This window comes from Chelonia mydas, chromosome 6 (genome assembly GCF_015237465.2).
Source record: "Chelonia mydas isolate rCheMyd1 chromosome 6, rCheMyd1.pri.v2, whole genome shotgun sequence".
NCBI lineage: Eukaryota > Metazoa > Chordata > Testudines > Cheloniidae > Chelonia > Chelonia mydas.
Window position 1 is genome coordinate 31,084,517 of NC_051246.2, and position 24,435 is coordinate 31,108,951.

At 41.9% G+C, this 24,435-nt stretch overlaps 1 protein-coding gene across 9 annotated transcripts in view; it reads left to right on the forward strand.

Moving 5' to 3' along the window:
* Positions 1-24,435, forward strand: part of SERGEF (secretion regulating guanine nucleotide exchange factor) — a 236,922-nt gene that overhangs the window by 88,651 nt on the left and 123,836 nt on the right. Inside the window, exon 10 of one of the 9 annotated variants that reach the window (XM_043548380.1) lies at positions 16,081-18,465. The exons of the other annotated variants lie outside the window; for them this stretch is intronic. Coding sequence (XP_043404315.1) covers positions 16,081-16,140 — 60 coding nt within the window. The 3' untranslated portion in view covers positions 16,141-18,465. Of the gene's footprint in view, positions 1-16,080; positions 18,466-24,435 lie in introns of those variants that run through there. 9 annotated transcript variants of the gene reach the window in all.

A 24,435-nucleotide genomic window follows, 5' to 3' on the forward strand; every position in this document is an offset into this window, starting at 1 on the left:
TTATATTTCTTATCCACTGTCTTTTTTTATGGAGGGTCAAACTGGAGACTAAATATACAGAATATGACTAATATTCATTGTTACTGGGGAAGCATATTATAAAAGACATCAACTTGTACCCTAATTAAGAGCAGTTCTAAACCAGTTATGTTTAGTCTTCAAACAATGTATTTAGATATGACTGTCCTTTTGACCACATAGGGAATGGTCAGAGCAGTAGTGGGGCTTCTGCTTTTACATTTTTATTATACGTCTACTTTGGGATTTTAAAAGGGGCCTGAAAGGAGGTAGGCACTCAACTCTCATTGACTTTCCCATCATCAAGTCTTGGAGCACTGGGGAAGTTCCAGAAGACTGGAAGGGAGCTAATGGTGTACTAATTTTAAAAAATTTAAATGGGATGACCTGGTTGATTATAGACGTGTTAGCCTGACATTGATCCCAGGCAAGATAATGGAGTGGCTGGTGTGGACCCCAAAGGCCCAACCTGCCATTCAGAACATGACTTTGGACAATCAGACCTGAAATTTTAAAAGTGATTTTGGATACCTAATTTTTTGGCTGCCCAACTTGGGATACCTTGAAGGGGCTGAGCATTCACCCTCTGACAATCAGATCCCTTTAAGGTTTCTCAGGTTGGACTCCTAGTCACTTCTGAAAGTTTAGGCCTCGGTATCTAGAGCAGTACTTCAGTTTTTCTTAATCATGCCTGACCGGAATGGTGTGGGGTTTTTGTTTGTTAGTTTTGTTTTAACACTCTGGATCAAATTTTAACTTGTATCCACTTACACCTGATCTGCATTTGGCTCGAAATATCTTTTAAGGATTGTTTTATGTAGCTGATACCTCTTCTCTCTTTCCTTCATTTTTTCTTTTTCGGTTCACAGGACATGAAATGTAGTGGGGCACAGGGAAAGCTGTGCGTGGGTTTGACTGACAATTGCCCATCTAATACATTGGTTTTCAAAGGTGCAGTCATGCCTCTTTGGTTGGTGGGAGTAACATGGGTTTATTGGGGGGCATGAGGACGTGACCCCTGCTCCAGCGCCTGCTGGAAGGAGGAAGAGGGATGGATGAGGAGCGAGAAGGCATGGCTTCTCCCTGTCCAGGAGTTCCAGGGTGGCTATGCCAGCTTGCTCACCTCTCCAGAGGGTGATGTGCAAGTACCCCTGCCCTGGCTCTGCACTAGCATGCTGAGGATTACACCAGGGCAGAGGAACCTGCAGTCTGTGATTCTGGAAGTAGTCCTGGAAGGATGGGGGATGGGGGCGGTACGAAGAGAGGGTCTCAGCTTGACTATCTGTGTCCTGCCAGTGCTGCCCACCCAGAGCTTGCCCTGGACAGGGGATGCTTGCAGACTGTGGAGCAGCAGGGCACCCTGGCTGGAATGGGCTCACAGACCCCGGTAATCTGCGGGAATACTGTTCCTTAGAAAGAGGTGCCTGGGATTTGAATCTCCAAGGTGGGGTGTGGCAAAAAAATGTTTGGGAGCCTCTGACCTAAAGTATTGCTAGGACCCTGGAAATAGACTTCAACTTCAACCCAGGTTACACAGTTTACAGTGATTCATGAATAGTTAACGCCACCATTATGACAAACATCACGCTGGCACCTTTAATTATTTTATGGCCACATAATGTGACTTTAGTGGTACTAAATAGAGGGTCCCAGGTAAGCAGCAAGGAGTCCGTTGGTCCTGTATCTGTTACAAAGACTGCCCTAACTAGAGCTGGATGGACCGCCTTGTAGCTGGGCTACGTGCTGGATAAATGCACAGGTGGGATGGGAGAGGGAAGGAAGTATCATATATAAAGTAGCCCTGTCCTATGTACTCCTAACATTGCCCCACCAAAGAAGAAAAGACTTGGGGGAATCGGTGCAGTGGCAAATTTTTTAAGCTGTAGCTGCCCCCTTTGGGCTGCCATGCAAGGACCCCTTGGGAAGTTGAGCTTTGTGTCCTATAAGGCAGTGGTTCTCAACCTGGGGTATGAGTACCCCTGGGGGTACACAGAGGTCTTCCAGGGGCTACATCAACTCCTCTAGATACTTGCCTACTTTTACAACAGGCTACGTAAAAAGCACTTGCGAAGTCAGTACAAACTAAAATTTCATACAATGACTTGTTCATACTGCTCTATATACTATACCCTGAAATGTAAGTACAATATTTATATTCCAATTGATTTATTTTATAATTATGTGGTAGAAATGAGAAAGTAAGCATTTTTTCAGTAATCGTGGACTCTGTCACCTTTCTATTTTTATGTCAGATTTTGTAAGCAAGATGTTTTTAAGTGAGGTGAAACTTGGGAGTACACAAGACATGTCAGATTCCTGAAGGGGGTACAGTACTCTGAAAGGTTGAAAACCACTGCTATAAGGGGTGTGCACTTCCTGCTCAACACCCTGGAATCCAGCCCTTGCTTTTGAAAAGAGGAACCACCTTTATTAATAGATTCATAGATTTATAGATATATTAAGGTCAGAAGGGACCATTATGATCATCTAGTCTGATGGCACAATGCAGGCCACAGAATCTCACCCACCCACTCCTGCAAAAAACCTCTCACCTATGTCTGAGCTATTGAAGTCATCAAATCGTGGTTTAAAGACTTCAAGGAGCAGAGAATTCTCCAGCAAGTGACCCGTGCCCCATGCTACAGAGGAAGGCGAAAAACCTCCAGGGCCTCTTCCAATCTGCCCTGGAGGAAAATTCCTTCCTGACCCCAAATATGGTGATCAGCTAAACCCTGAGCATATGGGCAAGATTCACCAGCCAGATACTACAGAAAATTCTTTCCTGGGTAACTCAGATCCCACCCCATCCCATATCCCATGTTGTCTCATTTGCATTCTAAACATCTTAGTGTGTGTAAGATGGCAAACTTCCATTCTGTCTAAATACTGGTAATACTGTCTACTTTTCTACTGTGGGTGAGCTTCAGTGAATTCTGTTCATATTTGCTTTATTTTCATTTCCACATCCTCCCTTCCAAGGATAGCCAGTTTGTTAATACCTATTCCACCCCATGTGCTCCTCGTCCAGAGATTTGTTGATAATTCCGTGATAAAATGTTTAGGAAAAATGCCTTTTTGAAACCTGTAATTGATTTTACTTCCAAAGACTGAATTTCAGGTCACAACACCACAAATCAAGGGATGGTTCTTGCTGTATTGTCTTGGCAAAGGTCCCTCTCCCTAGGTGACAAGGATATCAGTCCCCTAAAGGGAAGGGTAACTTGTATAGATCTTTGTGATACTTATCCTGGAAATAAAAGGCTGAAGTGAAAAGGTATTAGCTGTATCTAGGAGAACATACACTTGATGAGTTAAATCCTTTCCAGTGGGATATTTAGAAGTGTAGGAAGACCACTGGCTACAATAAAAATCAATGTTTGGAAGAAGAAGCTTTTGTCTTGGAGAGCTAATGCAGATCTCGAGTAATTTTTGTGATCTCCAGTGCTTTACGTTTAGAGTTAATTCAGACTTGGTTAATTATTAACAAGTAACATTTAGCATATCCATTGTTTTGCCTTTCCTAGATAAATGAGGCTCTGCATTTTTAAATGTAAGATATAGCTCTTTCTCTCTTGATTTTCTGAAAGAGAGGATGATACAGTAAGTTACAATAGTCCTTACCATGACATTTTTATTCCACTGGATACCCTCTTAAAGGAGCACTGTGCTTTGTCCTTAAACTTTAAGATTGTTCAGTGAGTGCCACCCAGACCAGTAAAGTAGCTAAACTCACAGATTGAGATTTGTCTCCCCTTCTCTGGTCCCTTTGCAATGTATAAAAGGGCTGGAGCAGCATAAAGAGACCCTAAAAGCCCTATATCCAACCAGGAAGGGGCTGGAGGTGTTTCCCCTTGTGCAGTCACTGTGGAAACATCTGTAAGATTGCCTCTTGAGGACCCCCTTGCAAGATCTCGGGAAGGGAGATCTCTGTTGTTATCAGAGCTGCAGCACACAATACTGTGGTGATTCTTGGCAGTGCCATTGCCCATAGGGCAGTCCTTGGTGGCTGCCATAACTTAGGTCTTATGGGGTGTCTGAATTATGCTGGGAGCTTCTGCAGCCCCTGGAGCAGCCTGGAATTTGGAGAGCACAAAAGTGGTTTACAATCACTTAGGGTGTGTCTAATGCTGCAATCAGAGGAGTGATTGCAACACATGTGGATGCACCTGAGCTAGTTTTGATCTAGCTAGTTCAAATAACAATGACAGTGAAGCCACAGCAGCTCCAGAACCCACCCAGGACCCTAGGTATGTACTCAAGTGATTAGCTAATGATACTGCTTTGCTGGTATTGTTACTCGAGCTAGCTAGAGCAAAGCTACCTCAGGCATATGTTACTCCTGGGGGAATTCTGCGGCACAGCACATGCACAGAATGTATGTCCTCCCACATACTTATTTGCTTTCCTGTAGAAAAATGACTTTCTCATGGGGAAACAAAGGGAAGCCAGAAGAGCGGTCATGCAATCCTCCCCAGCAGTATGTTTCAGGTGCCCAGCGCAGCCAGCAGAGAGGTAAATCACTGTGGGGCAGGGGGCAGGACTGGGGAAGACACAGTGGGTGGCTCCTATCCTGCTTTGGGCTCAGCTGCTTGTCCTGGCTGGGCTGGAGAGGACGGGACTTCCTCTTAGCCTGCATGGCATCCAGGGCCGGGTCAGACACACCCCCAGATTTCTGCCCCAGTTGTAGGAAGCTCTGCAAACTCCCCTGCCCCTCACTTCCTTCACTCATAGCTCCTCAGCTGCAGGGAGTGAGATCCTGGTACAGGGAGCTGCTCCCCCATCCACCCAACCCCCATGCATCCAGACCCCCCCACACCCAGACCCTCCCACTGAGCCTCAACCCCCTCCCTACTCAGAACCCATGCAATGAGCCCCACTTCCCCTGCACCTGGATCACCCCAATGAGCCACCCACACCTGGATCCCCACCCCACCAAGCCCCACTCCTCCAAGCATCTGGATGCCCCACTGAGCCTGCCACACCCAGACCTCCCTGCCAAGCTCTATCCCCCCATTACCCAGACCCCACTGCTGAGCACCAACCCCCTTCACCTGGACCCCCTACAGAGTCCCATTACTGTTGCACCCAGATCCCCCCGAAACCCAGATACCCGACTGAGTCGTTCTGTGACAGATTTATGTTCCCAATCTGCCTGGGGCGTCAGGTGATCAGGCGGAGGCCTCAGGATCTTTAGGGAGGAGATGACAGAGTACACTGTGTAACTGAGTTTTAAAGCTTTATTGATAAAATAATAAAGTAACAGTGGAGAGTGCTGAGGGTGTGTTTGTTTCCCCACGTCACTCTGAGGAAGGAAGAAAGCGTTAGTGCCCCAAGCCCTAACCCACTTTCATACTCACACCCACACTTCCTGAGGCTGGCCAGGCCTGGGTGTAACATAAGAAGAAGAGGGGGAGGGGTGGACGGGAATTCTGTCCAGTGCGCACAGGTTGTCCAGGGTCGGCTGTTGAACTCCGATTTGCCTCGGCTCTCAGAAGGGTTTTTAAGTCCTTGGTTCTTTTGGGGGCTTTTCGTTCAGCAACCTCTGTTCCCTGTGCTCTTTGTACCAGTCCTAACCGGGTCTCTGTGGCCTCCTCAGCTTTCCCAAAACACATCGGCTCCAGGGAAGCAAAACTTTGTTTTCCCCCCACTTCTGGTGGCCTTTGCCGTCTCGTTTGTTTTTGTAATCTCTTCAGTCCTGCTCAGCTTAGTTTGCCTCTTCTCATGGCTGGCGGGGGGGTTGGGTAAGATGTGAATGCAGCTGCCGACTTCTCGTTGAGCCCCTGACCTTGGACCGGGGCCAGCATCTTATCTTCAGACGGAGCTAGCTGAGGTGTCGAGTTAACCTGTTCTTTGCTCTCTTCCTCCTTCTCCCTTTGGCCTCTCGAACCTGCAAAGGAATCTTCCACTCCACACTCACACCTTTGACCCTTCCCAAAATGCCTTGCGAAGCTTGCAACAGCGTTAGCAATATACAGTGCTGATCTGCCTCTCCCAGAAGACCCCCTGAAGGAGGGGCCATTGGGGTGTGACAGTTCACACCCAGATTGCCCCACACAGAACCCTCTCAACCCACACCTGGGTCCCCCCACACTAAGCCCCTCCACACTTAGATCCTGCCTCGTTGAGCCTGCCTGCTGACAGCTGGTGCACCTGGCACAGAGGGCCAGGGCCCTGTGGTGTTTCTGGGGCAGGCCCTGTCCTTGCACTGTGTCAGGGTTGGGTTCAGCCTCACGGCTGAGTCCATGTCCCGGGGGGAGTGGGGGGTGGAGCTGTACAGTGATCTCCCACCTCTTTGCAGCCAGTGACCTGTGCTCTCCAATGCCATGCTGGAGCCTCCGCATTTATTTGACAAATAAATTTTGCAGATTTTTTCAGAATTTTAAAATATTGTGCGCAGAATTTTTAATTTTTTGGTGCAGAATGCCCTCAGGAGTAATATTAAATCGCTGCAGTCACACCTCTGATTGCAGCGTAGACAGACCCTCAAAGATGCAGAACAGAATTTCACCTGTTCTTCTCCTCAGAATTGTGTCTAGTACAGTAACTGGGTAAGAATGAGAAGCAGGTTAGTACAGGTTGGAGGGGTTTTAGTTGGGGGCTGAAGGTGGCGGCTAGTGGCGTTCTGTTATTTTCTTTGTTAGGCCTGTCCTGTAGTAGGTGACTTCTGGAACTCTTCTGGCTCTATCAATCTGTTTCTTCACTTCCGCAGGTGGGTATTGTAGTTGTAAGAATGCTTGATAGAGATCTTGTAGGTGTTTGTCTCTGTCTGAGGGGTTGGAGCAAATGCGGTTGTATCGCAGAGCTTGGCTGTAGACGATGGATCGTGTGGTGTGGTCAGGGTGAAAGCTGGAGGCATGTAGGTAGGAATAGCGGTCAGTAGGTTTCCGGTATAGGGTGGTGTTTATGTGACCATCGTTTATTAGCACTGTAGTGTCCAGGAAGTGGATCTCTTGTGTGAACTGGACCAAGCTGAGGTTGATGGTGGGATGGAAATTGTTGAAATCATGGTGGAATTCCTCAAGGGCTTCTTTTCCATGGGTCCAGATGATGAGGATCTCATCAATATAGCGCAAGTAGAGTAGGGGCTTTAGGGGATGAGAGCTGAGGAAGCGTTGTTCTAAGTCAGCCGTAAAAATGTTGGCATACTGTGGGGCCATGCTGGTACCCATAGCAGTGCCGCTGATCTGAAGGTATACATTGTCCCCAAATGTAAAATAGTTATGGGTAAGGACAAAGTCACAAAGTTCAGCCACCAGGTTAGCCGTGACATTATCGGGGATAGTGTTCTTGATGGCTTGTAGTCCATCTTTGTGTGGAATGTTGGTGTAGAGGGCTTCTACATCCATAGTGGCCAGGACGGTGTTATCAGGAAGATCACCGAGGGACTGTAGTTTCCTCAGGAAGTCAGTGGTGTCTCGAAGGTAGCTGGGAATGCTGGTAGCGTAGGGCCTGAGGAGGGAGTCTACATAGCCAGACACTCCTACTGTCAGGGTGCCAATGCCTGAGATGATGGGGCGCCCAGGATTTCCAGGTTTATGGATCTTGGGTAGTAGATCCGCACAGACACACCCCTGGAACCCCAACCTGGGATATTCTATCTACTATCCAAGTGAAGAAACAGATTGATAGAGCCAGAAGAGTTCCCAGAAGTCACCTACTACATGACAGGCCTAACAAAGAAAATAACAGAACGCCACTAGCCGCCACCTTCAGCCCCCAACTAAAATCCCTCCAATGCATTATTAAGGATCTACAACCTATCCTGAAGGATGACCCAACACTCTCACAAATCTTGGGAGACAGGCCAGTCCTTGCCTACAGACAGCCCCCCAACCTGAAGCAAATACTCACCAACAACCACATACCACACAACAGAACCACTCACCCAGGAACCTATCCTTGCAACAAAGCCCGTTGCCAACTGTGCCCACATATCTATTCAGGGGACACCATCACAGGGCCTAATAACATCAGCCACACTATCAGAGGCTCGTTCACCTGCACATCCACCAATGTGATATATGCCATCATGTGCCAGCAATGCCCCTCTGCCATGTACCTTGGTCAAACTGGACAGTCTCTACGTAAAAGAATAAATGGACACAAATCAGATGTCAAGAATTATAACATTCATAAACCAGTCGGAGAACACTTCAATCTCTCTGGTCACGCGATTACAGACATGAAAGTTGCGATATTACAACAAAAAAACTTCAAATCCAGACTCCAGCGAGAGACTGTTGAATTGGAATTCATTTGCAAATTGGATACAATTAACTTAGGGTTGAATAGAGACTGGGAGTGGCTAAGTCATTATGCAAGGTAACCTATTTCCCCTTGTTTTTTCCTACCCCCCCACCCTCCCTCAGACGTTCTTGTTAAACCCTGGATTTGTGCTGGAAATGGCCCACCTTGATTATCATACACATTGTAAGGAGAGTGGTCACTTTAGACAAGCTATTACCAGCAGGAGAGTGGGTTTGTGTGTGTGTGTGTGTGTGGGGGGGGGGTGATAAAACCTGGATTTGTGCTGGAAATGGCCCAACTTGATTATCATACACATTGAAAGTAGAGTGATCACTTTAGATAAGCTATTACCAGCAGGAGAGTGGGGTGGGAGGAGGTATTGTTTCATGGTCTCTGTGTATATAATGTCTTCTGCAGTTTCCACAGTATGCATCCAATGAAGTGAGCTGTAGCTCACGAAAGCTTATGCTCAAATAAATTGGTTAGTCTCTAAGGTGCCACAAGTACTCCTTTTCTTTGTGTGAGACTAATAATTCAATAATAAATAATATATTTTAAATTAAAAACTACATAGCTTTAAATTATACTGTTATAATTTGATAACTTGTCCTGTAATTCACCGAATGAACTTCAGTCCATATGCCGAAATAATGTTGCAAGAAATAATTATATTTTACGGAACCAATTTATTATGAGTAGCAACCTCAAAACATGAATATTTTCTGTTCCAGATCTAATTGTTACAACGTTCAGGTTATGTGGAAGATATAGCTGCAGTTTAATAAACATGTAACATACAGTACATATAATTGTAAATAAAAAACAATTCCAAAAAGCACAACGTTTTTTACAGGGTGATCCACTTTAGCAGTAGTTTGCAATTTTACAATCAAGGAAAACAGTAAGATTAGATTCTGCTTCAGTGGAGAAATTGGTTTGCTTCCTGTGACTTGACTTTGGAAAAATAGATTCAAAATTTGTCAGTGGATTTCTCATCTTGATGGTTATCCTCCAGACTATTTCAAAAATTGGCACTGTTGAACTGACAAATATCTCTTCATCAGAACTTGACATTAGCATGGCTGTACTGTCAGAATACTGCAATCTCCAGAGTATTATGCAGAGAAGTAGACAAAGAAGGAATGAAATAGGGAATAATTAGTATGCTCCATTCCACTGTATATTCTTTGTGAGCACACTTCATTTGCTAAAGAGTTATTGGTATAAGGCATTCTAATGAAACAACCTTGATGTAAGTCCAGCTGCAATATTTAGAAGTTCCATCCATATTTTAGGCTGGTGTTAAAATTCTAGGATATCTTTAAGGAAGATGTTTAGAAATAACTATTTTTTTGTTCTCTGTACACTTTTGCTGACACAAATCATCTGAAAATGTGAAAACAGCTAGACTTAAACAGCAGCTATACCTCCTCAGGTTAATTGTCCATTATGGAGTCTTCTCACCTGGAGCTGGCCATTGTTGTAACAGGGTCGTGGATTAGATGGACCACTGGACTGATCCAGTATGGAAGTTCCTATGTTCCTCTCCTCACTGCAGTATCAGAACAGCAAGCCAGGACTGCTAAAAATGACTAGAATAACTTTGTCTCTAGTTGTCTTCACCCTGTTTTGAGAGCGTGAGTGTGTGTATAATATAATATATACACATACACACTACATAGCAGCATGAGGTGGATTTTCTTTGCCAGCCTGATGGACAGTTGCTGATTCATGAAAGAAAACAACCATCCTGCCAAGAACTGGAAACTTGCCATGTTGCTAAATAAGCTGAGATCCCACTCCCATGGGCAGAGTGGGATTTCAGAATGAACCATTACATAGTCTTCTTACTGAATGTACTGAATGCAGCAAGATTGAACGTAACAAATGAAACCACTGTTTTTCTGTGGTTTTTCCTCTTACTCTAATTTAGAACTCCACAACTAAGAAACAATTTAATGAAGGCGTCTTAGATTACATTTCCACCAAAGCAATTCCTTTTGCCAGTAATCTATTTGTTATGATAGTTCTCTGTATAGATAGATTCTATTTTACTTTTATCACCAAATTCTTTATATGTGGGGAGGAGGAACAATTCAGAGTAGATCCATGGATTGCAAGAGGGGTTTAGTTAACAAAATAAAGGTTCAGAGTGATGAGAGGAATTTTAATAAAGTGAAAGGTATCAATGAGGTCAGGAGCTTAGAAGGATTCAGTAAAGGGTTGGACATTTTATGAATAACAAGAACGTCCAGAGTTACAGTAGGAAGTATTAAAAACAAACTCTAAGAACTTTGAAAGGGGGATAAACTTTCATGCTTAAGGGCATCAGCCAATGCCTAACTAATGGGGGTTAGGAAGAAACTTTCCCTGTGGGCAGACTGTTCTGTAACTGCCTACTGTAGGGTTTCTTGCACCTACCTCTGAAGCACTTGGTACTGGCCAGTTTCAGCAACAGGATACTGGACAAGATGGAGCACAGGTCTGATCCAGTATGGCAATTCCTGTGTTCGTATGAAAACTTTTTTTCACCTAAATCCTGAAGTCTGTTTCAGGCAAAATTCCCATTGCCTGAATAAGTACTGAGAGCTTGACGCTCTGCTCAGACAGAGCGGAGAAGTGGGTTGCAGAGAGCTGGTTGCAACTCCCTGGTCATACCTGACCCCCACATACGTAAAAGTGTTGGGAGAACTGGGCATAGAGGAACACTGCTCTGCAAAACTCCACCCACACTCAGTCGTTGGAACATCTCTGACGTGCCCCTTTCCTCCTCCTATGTGGCGAGGCAGCAGAATCATCTCCACTGGCTTTTATTGGCTGAGAGATTCCTGTGCAGGTGGAATTTGCTCAGTGCAATGTGGCCTTACCAAACTGGAGAATCCAGCCCTGAGTAAAAACTTAGGCCCCATTATTCTGTTGACATTAATGAGGCTGAGTAGTATCTTACTCCATGAAAAGTTTAAATTAATTGATGTTAATCTGACCTAAATAAAGGGCCTTCTTGCAGAGTAAAGTACTGCTTATTTGAAGTAAGAGTGGGAAGGTCTGGCCCTGGGTGGAGGACTCTTTGTAGGAGATGGAACGTTAATTATTAATAGTAGTAGTGGCAACTGGTAGATAAGAGGAATAATCAACAGCAAATTTCTTATTTAAAATTCCTCCTATTTTGCATGTCTGCAAATCCATCAGATTAAAGGATTTTACTGCATATAAAATATGTGGGCTGCCAAATTCCTTAGTGATAAAGATGCCAGAGTGGATTATCATATCTGTCTCAAGATGAGGGTCATCATTGGGTCAGGGCAGTGAATGATGAAATACAATTATGTTGTACATTATAATAATGACTCATGTATTGTAGGTGCCTGTGGTATGCAGTCTGGATGTATTGCACATTCTGGTGGATGTTTAATTTTGTTTTCTCTTGCCATTGGCTGGCATCACCTCTCTTAATGGATAATCAGAGTAGCTGTTGCAGAAATTTTGCATAAGAACTTCAGTGTCCATTTTTGGAACTTTGAATTTTGATTCAGTAAATTAGTGCAATTACAGTAGTACAGATATCAGTGACTGCTTGTTTCTATTGCTTATCTCAAGCTACAGAGATTTTACAAGAACCTTTCCTCAACCAAACCAAACCTATTGCACTTTAATATGTAAACCTTTGCAATTGGCTCAGTTGTTCTGTTGCTCACGCAGTGGTGAACAGTCGTTTCCCAGAGTACTTCCATTGAAGTTAGTGGGACTGCTCATGTGAATAACTGCTAATACAAATCAAAGACTCTCATTTTCTCCCCCAAATGATTTTAAACATAATAGGCCAGATAATTAGCTGGTGTTAAGGGGTAGGGGTGTAAATCCATTGGCCCAAAGCGTGCCCCCTTATGCAACTCTTCAACATTGCTACAGTTGCATTCTACTTAATACTTTGTTTTTTATTATGGTCAATGCTAAACATAGTATGATATGTTCTTCTTTTGGACTGTCTGCATTGCCATTCATATGAAAGGGAGTTAAAACAAAATAGCATTAGTACTGTAAATAACTGTAATTTTGTTTGTAAGGGTATGAGCGCAGCAAGAGAAAAATATGTCCCACTGAGTATCTTACTTCAAATTATCCCTGATAATGGGTAGTCAAAATTTTTGAATCTTCAAAAGCTTCAAATTACTGGAAACATGATTTTGTGGTTAACATGCGAGAATATAAATCAAGCAATCTGGTTTCTATTCCTGCCTCTTTGAAGAGTAATTTAAGACACTTATATTCTCCATACCTCAGTTTCCCCAACTGTCAAAGATACAAGATGATGATCTTTGCAAGGGTGTTGTGAGACTAAATTCATTGAAGTCTGCAAAAGGTCTTTGGGGTCCTCAGAGGGAAGGCATTATGGAAGTACAAGGTATTACCATTATTATAACAGAATACTGCCATAGTATTGGGCTCTTTTGGCTAAGATCTAGTATCGTGTCAATTTTCTATCAGACGACTCGTATGACTAGGGGCTGTTCCGTCTCTTTACAGAGAAGGGGACTGTTTGGTTCCATCTCTCACTACTGTGACCCCACTGTGTTGCAGTACATCACAACGTAACCTCACACCCAGAATAGTCTTCATTGTTAGATATATATTGACACAGTGAGATAAACGTGCTGGATCAGATTCTGCCCTCAGATGTGTGTATGTGCAAGTATCGCTGAAGTTAACAAGAAGTAAGGTAGGTGTGGGTGTGTGTGCGCGCGCGTGCGTGCGCCTGTGGTCAGGTTTGACTACAGGGTACTTAAGTACCTAATCTTAAATACGGCAGTAGGATTAGGGTTGCAGTTTTCCTTGGCGTTAAACTGTGGAGCACTTCTGTAATGACAAGTAAATGAAAGGAGGAGAAATTGTGTGCTGGCTGTAGTGTTTTAAGTTACATAACTCATTAGCTGGTCCAGAGAAGAGATGCCAATGCTTATGGCTTTATCAGCCTTCCTTTCCCAGACACTGAGCAGAAAGGATCATTTGGGTTTACTGTGTATATATATGCAGGAGATTTACACGATTTAAAAATAGGAATGTTGTTCTTAATCTGCTGGGAACATTTTATTTTTTGTATTTGATGTAAAATAAGTGTATGAAAATGACTTCAGTTTAAATAGACTCCGTTGATACAGTACTTTTCCACTGAATTTACTAGGAGCTGTGAATGTGTTATAACAAACTGCACTGCAGGCTGCAGCATCTGATTGTCATGCCAGGAGCATCACTAGCGTAGAGCTAAATAGAGATTGGTGAGGAAACTGGGTCAGGAAACAGGCCTACTGTACCTGCAGAGACTGCAGAGTGCAATAGCAAAGAAACAGAGTGTCCACGGCATGGCACTGTCTTACAAAACATAGATGAGTAGGCTGGTGAGAACGTGTTTTTGATATTATGCATGGCTCAGGCTAGAGATGCTTCTGCTCTCTGCTTCCAGCCCCTCTTTTTTACCAGGTGATTTTTAGTCATGGCCATTTTGCCTCTCTCCCTTCTGTAGTCCATAATGCATTTTCCTTTCTCCCAGAGCTCAGAAATATCCATGCTGATTTCCTATAAAATAGGAAGGACACTGTAGGTTGATTTTTGTATTAAGTGTGGTGTTAAATGTCGTAAGATCAGTTAACATCCCTCTCCCCCATCACAGCATATGAAAACTGTATGAAAGGTATGTGGCAAACTGGCCAGGAATCTTGAGCACCTTGCTCAAAATAATAAAAAAGACCCTTCGATCTAGTTTGATTCACTTAATAACATTGGCTTATTAGTTGTGTCATGAAGAATAAAATTTAAAACAAACAAACAAACAAAGGCGCTACAAGGTCAATAAAAAGCAATGCCATTCAGAAATGGAACACTGCATCATCACAGAATGTGGTTGTTGCATGAAAGTAGTGTTAAACATCAGGGATGAAGGGAAAGCAAAGACCAAGTCCAGAAAGAGCACTTTGAAACACTTTTCCTTGGGCATTTTAAAATAAGCCATAAAAGAACTTTTAAAGTACTTCTCTCTGAGTTGCAGTGAATTGAAGATAGGAGGCAGAAGAAACATTGATTATGGCCCCAAATAGCCCTCTTTTATTGGAGATTCAGTACATTATTTGTGTATCTGTGTCAAGAGAGTAAGTGAAGACCTAAGGAAAAGAAGGTAAGTAAAACAGAACAATTAAGTGTGGGATTTTTTTAGTCCTTAAAGATTATTTTTTTAATTATAGCTGACACTGGATGGAGTGAAAGAACTTTTATTATTATTAATTTTGTTTTGTTTTTGAGGTTTGCTTTAGATGTGAACCAACTAGGGAAATGTGGAAACTGCAAAAATAAGTACCCTGTATATACATATTGTAGTTTGTAGAGGTCTGTACCACAGTAACTAAAAGGGAAAATACTTTTTAGAAACATTGTTATATGTGGCCCAATAACTGCCACAGATAAATGGAATATAGGCTAGTTTCAGAGTCGTCAACATTTTAGGCAGTCAATCCTGCAAGGTGTTAAATGCCCTCATCCCCGCAGTTGCTGACTTCAGTGGAAGTTAACGGGCCTCATGCAAAGCCCATTGAAGTAAATGAAAGGCCTCCCATTGGCTTCAGGGGGATTTGGATCAGGCATAAGGTGAGGGAAGCAAGAGCTTTGGTGATAGTCCAGGTTTTTTGTATATCCCAGTCTTTGAATCTGAAATTGGAAGTGGAAGTTGAGAAGCCTGAAGTTTTTGTGTGTAAAAGAAAAACAGAACAAGAAGGGAATTAGCAATACAGCCTAAGTGCCAAAAACAGGGAGGAATCTCTCCTCTTCCTCCCCGCTGCCCATTCTCATGCCACAGCAGAGGTCAGTGATGGTAAGTTAGTTGTATTGATGAGGTAAAAGACAGGATGGTGATGCTACTGGTTTGTTGGTTAAGCCCAGTTCACTGTATCTGGTGGCAAAAGCAAAATGTCACAAACATGAGCACAAGTTTTTCATTTCAGCCCAGAAATAGACCCACATCCACAGCAATTTCTAGTTATTTGCAAAGATAATGAGTACCATTGCACGTCTTGAATCCATGTTGGCAAATCTTAGCTTGAGTTATGCATCCACTTCAGTATAGCCTGGCTAAGCAAAGTAAAGAGGAGGTTAGGGATGGTGCAATGATTAAGGTGCTAGCTTGGACCTGAGACCTGTGTTCAGTTCCCTTCTCTGCCACAGAACTCTTTGAACCACCTTGGGCAAATCACTTAGTCTCTCTGGGTAAAATGTTCAAAAGCACCATTTTCAAGAGTTATTTAAGCAAGTGGAAGCCTAATCCCATTGCAAGTCACTTTTGAAAATAGGATTTAGGAGCTTTTGAACATTTTACCGTGTGTTTCTCAGTTCCTAGTCTGTAAAATGGAGATATCCCTTCTCTATCTGACAAGGATATTGTAAGGATATATACATTAAAGATTGTGAAGTGCTCAGACACTGGTAACTGGGACCACATAAATCCCATAGATAGGCTCAGGGAATTGAGCTATCAGAAAGGTACTCTGCCAGCATGAACTTAATGTTTAAATTAAACTGTGAGGGATACAGTGGAACAAATAGGATAAAACTTTCTGCCCTTAACCAACCACAGTCATTGCAGACTAGAGCTCAACCCTGCAGGCTCCCAAAGGAAGGTTATTGAAGCAGCCACAGTATCGCTTGTTGTTACCCATCAAACTCAGCTGCACTCAGCAAGGGGTTACAAACATCTCTTAGGCAGTGTGTTGCCATGGTTTTACATATTACCCTGAACCTATTTTCCTAACCTGTATAATACCACCTTTGTACAAGGCTTTAACCCCCTTCAGACAACAAGCCTTGAAACAGAGGACTCACAGGATATATACATAAAGTGGACAACACTTGATCATATATAACACGGCTACCACTTTGAAACAGCTCACTGGGTGCCATTCCAAAATGCATCTGTCTCAGCCACTGACATCTTTTCCTTCAGAAAACAGCTTGCAGTGTGTGCATTTCTGGGCTTTAACAAAACACCCAATGTACCATAAAAGCTTAAATGCCAGGTAAATGTGTGGCTTGTCTTCAGGGTCTTTCCTCTTGTTTCATTGTCACTGACAGCAGAGCTCATGCGGTAGGAGCAGGGCAAGGTGAGACTGTATGCTGTCTGAGCCTGACCTTCTGAAGAATGACCATGCACAGTATCTTCTGGCAGAGGCATGGGAAATCTGCATCTCTGTTAGTCACTCAGAGAAGCACTTTTCCCATTCATTTTAAATGCCAGCTCAGTAGAGCTCTCTGAGTGGAGCTTTTTTCTTTTCTTTTCTTTTTTTTTTTTTTTTTTTGGAAAAGGCAGTCACATGATTAAAAACAATAGCCCGCAGGGCCCATGGTGGTGGTCTGAATGGGCTCAAAAAGGTCAAATTTTCAAACCTGTTTGCCTAAAGTTAGGCTCTGAAATAGTGTTTAGGCACCTGAATAAGTGGCCTGATGGTAAAAAAAAATTCTGAGCAACTCAGCAGCTGCCATTGACTATCCATTTTTAAAAACAGGCCACTTATTTTGGTGCCTAAATAATGTATTTGGAGCCTAGCATTAGGCACCTAATTTTTAAAAATCTTAGCCTATGGCTCCCCATTGCTCTGCAAGGAATCAGGTCTCATAATAATAATAATGTTCTCACACCTGCAAGTGGTTTCTCAATGGATGTGCATTTAGGTCTCTCAGACAGCCAGTACATTCTCTGGAATTAGCCTTGCCTCAGGATTTTAGTTATTGGATGAAATTTTTCCAATTGTGGTTACCAGAGCTCTTATTCAGTACCTTTTGTACTGCTGTCTGGTGAATGTCCGCCATAAACTGGTTCGAACACTCTCCTGTCTGGAATGGATGCTGAATTCTTCCCTGGCTTCCTTTTATGGCACCAACATAACAGTGAAAGGCGGTTGGAGACTGGAGATTAATCACAACATTTAATAGGTGTAGAGAAAGATTCTCTGAAGTGGCAAAGTCTATTGGCATGAGCAGAAAGTTGGGAGTCAGGCTATTTGATTCCAGTGCTCTTCCATTTTTGTATGCAGGACAAGTCCATCAACCTCTCTCTACCTCTGTTTCCCTGTCTATAAAGTGGGTATAACAATATTTGCTCTCCTTTTTGAACCACTTTCAGATCCTCAGATTAAAAGGAACTGAAGGGGAAAGTACTCATCTTTTAATTCTAACTTTTGGGTCATGGGGCTTTGCAGTAAGTCCATTGACCTTTACTCTCATGAAGTATGGAATTGGCTTTCGTTTTCTGAAAAGAGATGAGAGCAAAGCATTCAAATATGTATTTAACTTGTAGCATCAAGTATTAACTTTTATTGGGTTACACTACTTTTGTGACATTATTTCATGGGGATGCTGTAAGTGGTTTCGGGTCGCCAATGTAAAAATTGGCAGATTTTGTAGTCAATGGAGGAGACCACCCATGAAGTTAAAGGAGATCAGTTGAAGTAAAATCCTCCTTGTCAATCATTATGAAAATACAATGGTAATCTTAGACAAGAACTTGAGAAGGAACAGTTATTACTGTGAAAGTGGCATGGCCTGGTAATTGAACCCAGATCTCCTGAATTGCCAGTCCAGTGCTGTAATCACAAGACCATCATTCCTTAATGCACTCTCTATGAACAGGAATGATATTTGTATCATAGGAACAGGAAGAAATAAATACACAGGCTACAATTACTCATGAGGTTGGAGGGAGAGAAATATTTTTGACATTCTTGCCAGTAATCGAGAGTGGCATGTACCTAAACATAGACTCTCTTCTGCTCTGAGCAGATTGTATTTTCCAGAATTCATGGTATTCCCGATCCCTTGAATTAATAAGATGAACACTAGGGCCTTGCCTTTAGTTTTGGTGAGGCTGGTTTCAGGTTTCATTTTATAAAAAAACCCGAATTTCACTGCCCTGTTTTCTCTCCCTATTTAAAAATTCTTCCGCTAAGCTCATGAGCTTGTATAAGTTTTTGTTTTCATTTTTATTAAGTGAGCTTGCTTGCTTATGAAAATTCTTCTTTATCTTTCATTGCTGAAGTAAAAAAGTGATGTATTTACAGTGTATTTTATTTGTATACTGTTTTTAATGTTCATATCTCAAACCCACTGAATGTTGTTTGCCTTTTACATTAAAAATACAATGCAGTGCATATAAAAAAAATGGAAAACTTGAGTGTTTTGTTTTTGTTTTAACCAAAATAAAAATCTCTTCAAGGATGTTAACCGTTTGGCATTCATTCGAGTTGAAAGGGATAGCGCCCGGTTCTCGGCAGTATAATGGCAGCACTTCAGAATGGCAGCGTCATTTCAGAATGTTACCTCCCCCACCCCACTTGCGAAGAAGAAATGCGTATTTTGTATTTTTCAGTATCCACTTTTTAATACATTCTCCCCCTCCACTAGTGTCCATAGAATCCTGTAGCTGAGTTTAGTATCACAAAGAAGCATTGGAAGTTGCAGCCATTGAAGTACAGACACTTGGATATCCAATGACATGTCCACAACAGGGATTAAATAGATGGAAAAAAAAGGAGATGTTCTGCCTAGCTATCATTTCTGCTGAAGTTATCCCAGAGCTGATTTTGTCATGAGAAAGATGTTGATAAGTTTTTGGTTATCATCTGTGTATTTTTGTCAGGAATTAAGAATCTGTAATCAGTGAAAACATTACATGGTGCTGATGTGGTGTTAGGCCATTCACGTCTCAGTTTTATTTCTGTTCCTTTTGTATTTATTTTCATGGTAGAGTGAAATAATGATGTCTTCTTTAACACTTAATAATAGAATATAGCAGCCCAAACACCATAAGGACACTTTAGATAGAAACAAATAGTTAAAATATGCAAGGCTGCATTTTTAATGAGTTGCTGTGCGAGAAATTGTAAAATTCTGCGTTAGAGTTTGGGATTTGGGTGCTTAACTCCCTTAGGTAACTCCAGCTTCTGTTAACATTACACCAGGCACGTATAAGTATTGTGTGTGTTTGTCGGGGCGGGGCAATGATTGCAGTAGCTCAAATGTGTTACTGTCAGTACTTCTGAGCTCACAATACAGACAGTTTGCCTGAAAGGCTCCTTAGCCAATAGCTAAACAGTTTACTGATACAGTACCTCATCCGAAGCCCATAGAAGTCAGTGGGAGTCTTTCCATTGACTTCAGTGGGCTTTGAATCTGGCCCAAACTAAACTTTTGCTTAAAGCTTGTTTGTTATGCCTATTTCAGATAAGAGCTCTTACTCTCTATTTAAAACAGTCCTGCAAGAGTGAATCACCAGCAGTTCACCTTTATTTGGTTTTGATACCTAAGCACTTTTATTTGGATCTATACAGTTATCAAAATGTGTGATATCCAGGTCATGACTCACTCTGCATTGTGTGTCTACAGTCGTCCTTTTTCTTCCCCACCTCTGGTTATTTGACTTCTGGACAAAATCCTGAGTATCTTTACCGTATCTCCACCCTTTGAACTATACCACCCACGATGCCCAACTTTGAGGCCACAAGAAGTAGAATAGGAACAACTGGCTTCTATGGCTGTCCATCATTACTATTCCTTTACTTTTACTTCTAGGGCTTGATTTTGAGTAATGACAGGTGCTACTCTCCTTTACTTCTGAGCTGAAATACCTTTGAGGATTCCCATACTTCGGTCAGAGAGCAAAAGGGTAGGACCAAGAATTGAATTTTCAGTTCCTTTGTGCTACAATTAAGATAACATTCTAGCTCTTTGTTCTACAATTTTAAATTTTCCAGGAATGCTATAAAAGATTTGAAACAAAATAAGAGCTATCCCCATTCTTCTCTTTGGAAACCATAATATTTTTTTCTGTAAACGGAGTCTCTGCTACCCTTTCTCAGCTTATAGTGTGGTGTTTCCCATTTCCACATTTGTTTCTGAGGTTTGCTAGAGCTTGTCTATGTTATAGACTGTACCAGAGAGAGGCACTTGGATGATAGGACAGATACAAGTACTCTGAGAAAGATTAGTCATGTCTGTAAAGATGAGATCGTTGTAAACCTACTGAATGAACAGTGTGATGAAAACAAAACATGAGACTTTTTCTAAAGACTTAACTTCTGCCTATATTTAGTTCTTTCATTGTCTCCCAGAGGTTACATGTATTAAGGATGTCTTCCATTAGAAGCGGTAGTCGTTCTATTTGTAAAATCCATTCTAAGCCTTAATGCAAAATCTAGGTCAGTGCCAATGATAAGAAAACAAGCTGGGAACTTAGTTATATTTTGCTTCTTTATCATCTATTTCCCTTGGGGCCTTTTGCTATCGTTAGAATTTCTGTACCTTCTTTTGCTCACAGCCCATTTTTAAGGATGCACAAAAACTTTAAGTTCAGCAGAGATTTGGAAGCATAACAAAATGATCTGTCATTTTGCAGCACTCTGTCACTACTGAATCCAGGGGCTAAACTCATTTTCTGCAAGTAAGCTTTCTGAGAGAAAAATATATGGACCAAAATCTCGAAAACTTTGGATTTTTGTAGCTGTTTAGTATTTATTGAGAGATCAGGGCCCCATTGTGGTAGGAACTGTACATACATTATATCTAGGAGCAGAGAGTCTCACTGCCCTAAAGAACTTGTAATCTAAATAGACAAGAGACATAAAAAGGATGGGGGAAAAAAAGTGTTACTGACACTTTTTTACAGATGGGGGACTTGAGGTACAGAGAGCTTAAATGACAAAACAAAATCATTCAAAATACAACTATACATGCAAAATGATGGGGTCTAAATGAGCTGTCACCACTCAAGAAAGATCATGGAGTCACTGTGGGTAGTTCTCTGAAAACATCCCCTCAGTGTGCAGTGGCAGTCAAAAAAGCTAACCATGTTGGGAACCTTTAGGAAAGGGATAGATCATAAGGCAGAAATTATCATAATGCCACTATGAATCCATGGTATGCCCATATCTTGAATACTGCATGCAGATGTGGTTGTCCCATCTCAAAAAAACATATATTGGAATTGGAAACGGTACAGAGACGGGCAATAAAAAATGATGATGGGTGTGGAACAGCTTCCACATAAGGAGGGATTAAAAAGACTGGGACTCTTCAGCTTGGAAAAGCGATGACTAAGGGGGGATATGATAGAGGTCTATAAAATCTTGACTGGTGTGGAGAAAGTGAAAAAGGAAGTGTTATTTACTCCTTCTCATAACACAAGAACTAGGGCTCACCCAATGAAATTAATAGGCTGCAGGTTTAAAACAAGGAAAAGGAAGTACTTCTTCACACAATGCACAGTCAGCCTAGGGAACTTTTTGCCAGGGATGTTGTGAAGACCAAAACTAAAACAGGGCTCAAAAAAGAACTAGATAAATTCATGGAGGATTAGGGCCCTCAATGGCTATTAGCCAGTATGGGCAGGGATGCAAAACCATGCTCTGAGTGTCCTGAGTCTTTGTTTGCCAGAAGCTGGGAGTGGATGACAGGGGATGGATCACTCGATGATTACCTGTTCTGTTTTTTCCCTGGCATTGGCCACTGTTGGAAGACAGGATACTGGGTTAGATGGACCATTGGTCTGATCCAGTATGGCCATTCTTATGTTCACAAAGGAAGCCAGTGGCAGAGCAAGGTTTGGAACTCAGACTGAGGGTTTGTCTACATGGAGAATTAGTGCATGGCAAGCCAGGGTATGAATCTACAGTGTACTAGCTTGCCACACACTAACTGGCCATGTGGACCCTGCTATTGTGCACTAAAAGTTCCATAGTGCACTCTGACCTATTACCACCCAGTGGGATGCTGCAAAACCCAGGATAGTCACAGCTAGACTGAGACTGTTGAGAGTTAGGGGAGTTCTTGCTTGGTTTATTGTCCACTATGTCAGGCTAATGAAAGAGTCTTAAAAGCCCAACTCACTTTTATCATTGGGTAAACGAAGGGTGTAGGGATTTAAAAATGTTTTGACTTTTTAAACATTATTTATGAGACATTTCATTAGCCCATTTTGAGTGGAAATTTAGAGTGAATTGTACTTATCTATTTTGGTACTTCTGAGGCCCTGATCAATGTAGATCTGAGCGCCTTGCAATCATTCAGGGATTTTATCCTCACAACTCCCCAGTGAGGTACCCATTTGACTGATAGGAAACGGAGGCACAGTGTAGGTTAAGTGATTTGTCCAAGAACAGAGTGTCTGTAGCTGAGCTGGGATTAGTACTAGATCTCTTAAGTCCAAGTTCAGTGCCCTGTCCATTATAGCATCCTTCCTTCCTGCATGGACCTTAGGTCTGTTGACATTTGAGAAAACTCAGTCAGACTTGTGCAATCAGAGGAGGGGCAGTTTGAGGGTACCTGACACAAGGAACCCTTATGCTGTATGAGCGTCAGTCTGATATACTATATAAAACCTTTGGATTGAGTACATATACTTATCTCTTGTGTAGCTTTGGGTGCTAGAAATCCCTCACACACCCACTTTGAAAAGTTGTAGGAAGAGCATAAATTCACCTTTGTTTAAATAAACAGACTAAAAAATAACAAATCGAAGTAAAAATAAAACAAATAAATAGAAACCTCCCGAACAAACTCTGCAAGAGAGGTTTCCAGCTGAGCAGGGGAATTGTTGACATTTTGTGTGTCAAAGTTATGCAGCATGATTGGTTTCATCAGGGAAGGCGGACTCCTACCATACTGTGTACGTAGAATCATAGATGTTAAAGCCACAAGGGAGCATTATGATCATCTAGTCTGATCTCCTGCCTAACACCGGCCATGGATTCTCACTCAGCAATTTGTGCATCACGCCCATAAATTCTGTTTTGAGCGATAGCTTATCTTTTAGAAAGGCATCTAGTCTTGATTTAAAGACTTGAAGTCATGGAGAATCCACCACATCCCTAAATATGTTTTTGCAAAGGTTAATTACACTTTGACCATTGTTAGATATTGGAAATAATGCAGGTTTTCCTCCGGTAGAATCATTTAGGAATAGAGGCCAAGAAAAGCTGAGTTTTCCTGCAGGTCTACTATACTAATGTAATTCTTTTCTGGGTGAGATTTACAGAGCTGGCAAGGTGATCTGGATGCCTAATTCCTATTTTAATGGGAATTGGGTATTGAAATCATGTAATGGCTGAAATTTTCCAAGCTGCTTGTCTTTCTGATGAACCTTGAAACGTCATCATCTTCCAATAAACCTATACAACGTATTGATAACCCATACATGTAGCTAGAAGTTGCGTCTCTTTATAAGTTCAGTTGCTACTCAAAATATGTATTGCCAAACTGGACTCAAACTTCTACATTCAGGAAAAGCATTTTTCTCTTTTCGTGTATGATAAGAAATACTTTAAATTTAGGAAGAGTCCTTTTTGTTATAATGATGAATTTTGAGTCACTACTACCTTCCTTCTCCCTTTCAAATATTACGTTATGCAGTCACATCTGCTTTTTCAATCATGGAGAGAGAAATCATAGCTGTTGAAAGCTTTGTGTGGTCTTTTTCTGTCTTGTTAGTAATCTGCCTAGGTAGTCTCCACATTGTCATAGAGTTACATTTGCAGCTCCTCATGCAAAGAGAAGAGATTACATTCCAAAATCTTGAGGAGGCCACAGAATCTTTGAGTTTAAAAACTTTTGCCTCATTTCAGCAGCAATAACTGATCACAATCCGTGTTTTCTTATTGTTGATATTTGTTTTACCTCTTTATACATACTATTTTCCTTTTTCCTTTTGAGGAAGCTATAGCATTTTCACCATTACATTTTGTCACAACTTATTAATAAATATTTCTGTAACAGTAAATTTTGATGGCACTTCAAACACAAAGAAAAAGATGCATGTTCCCTTGTCTGAAGAATGTAGTCTAAATAAAACAAGACAAACCAACACAGTTTACAAATCAGTCACCCAAATGATTTTCATTACAAAAGGCTTATATTTTATTACAGATGATGCACAGCAAATTTTCACAATCTTTTAAACAAATATGCCAAAGGTTGCATGTGTTCGTGGAAGAATAAAAGAACATACAAACATGTCTGTGCCTTAGAGATGCAAACCCCATTCTGGAGAGTTCTTTTGTCCTGGTAATTGTTAGAAATGTAGGTCTCTTCTTGGGGAGGAAGAGGCTTGAAGAAACTCCTACTGTCCTTATTTAAAGCAGGCAATTG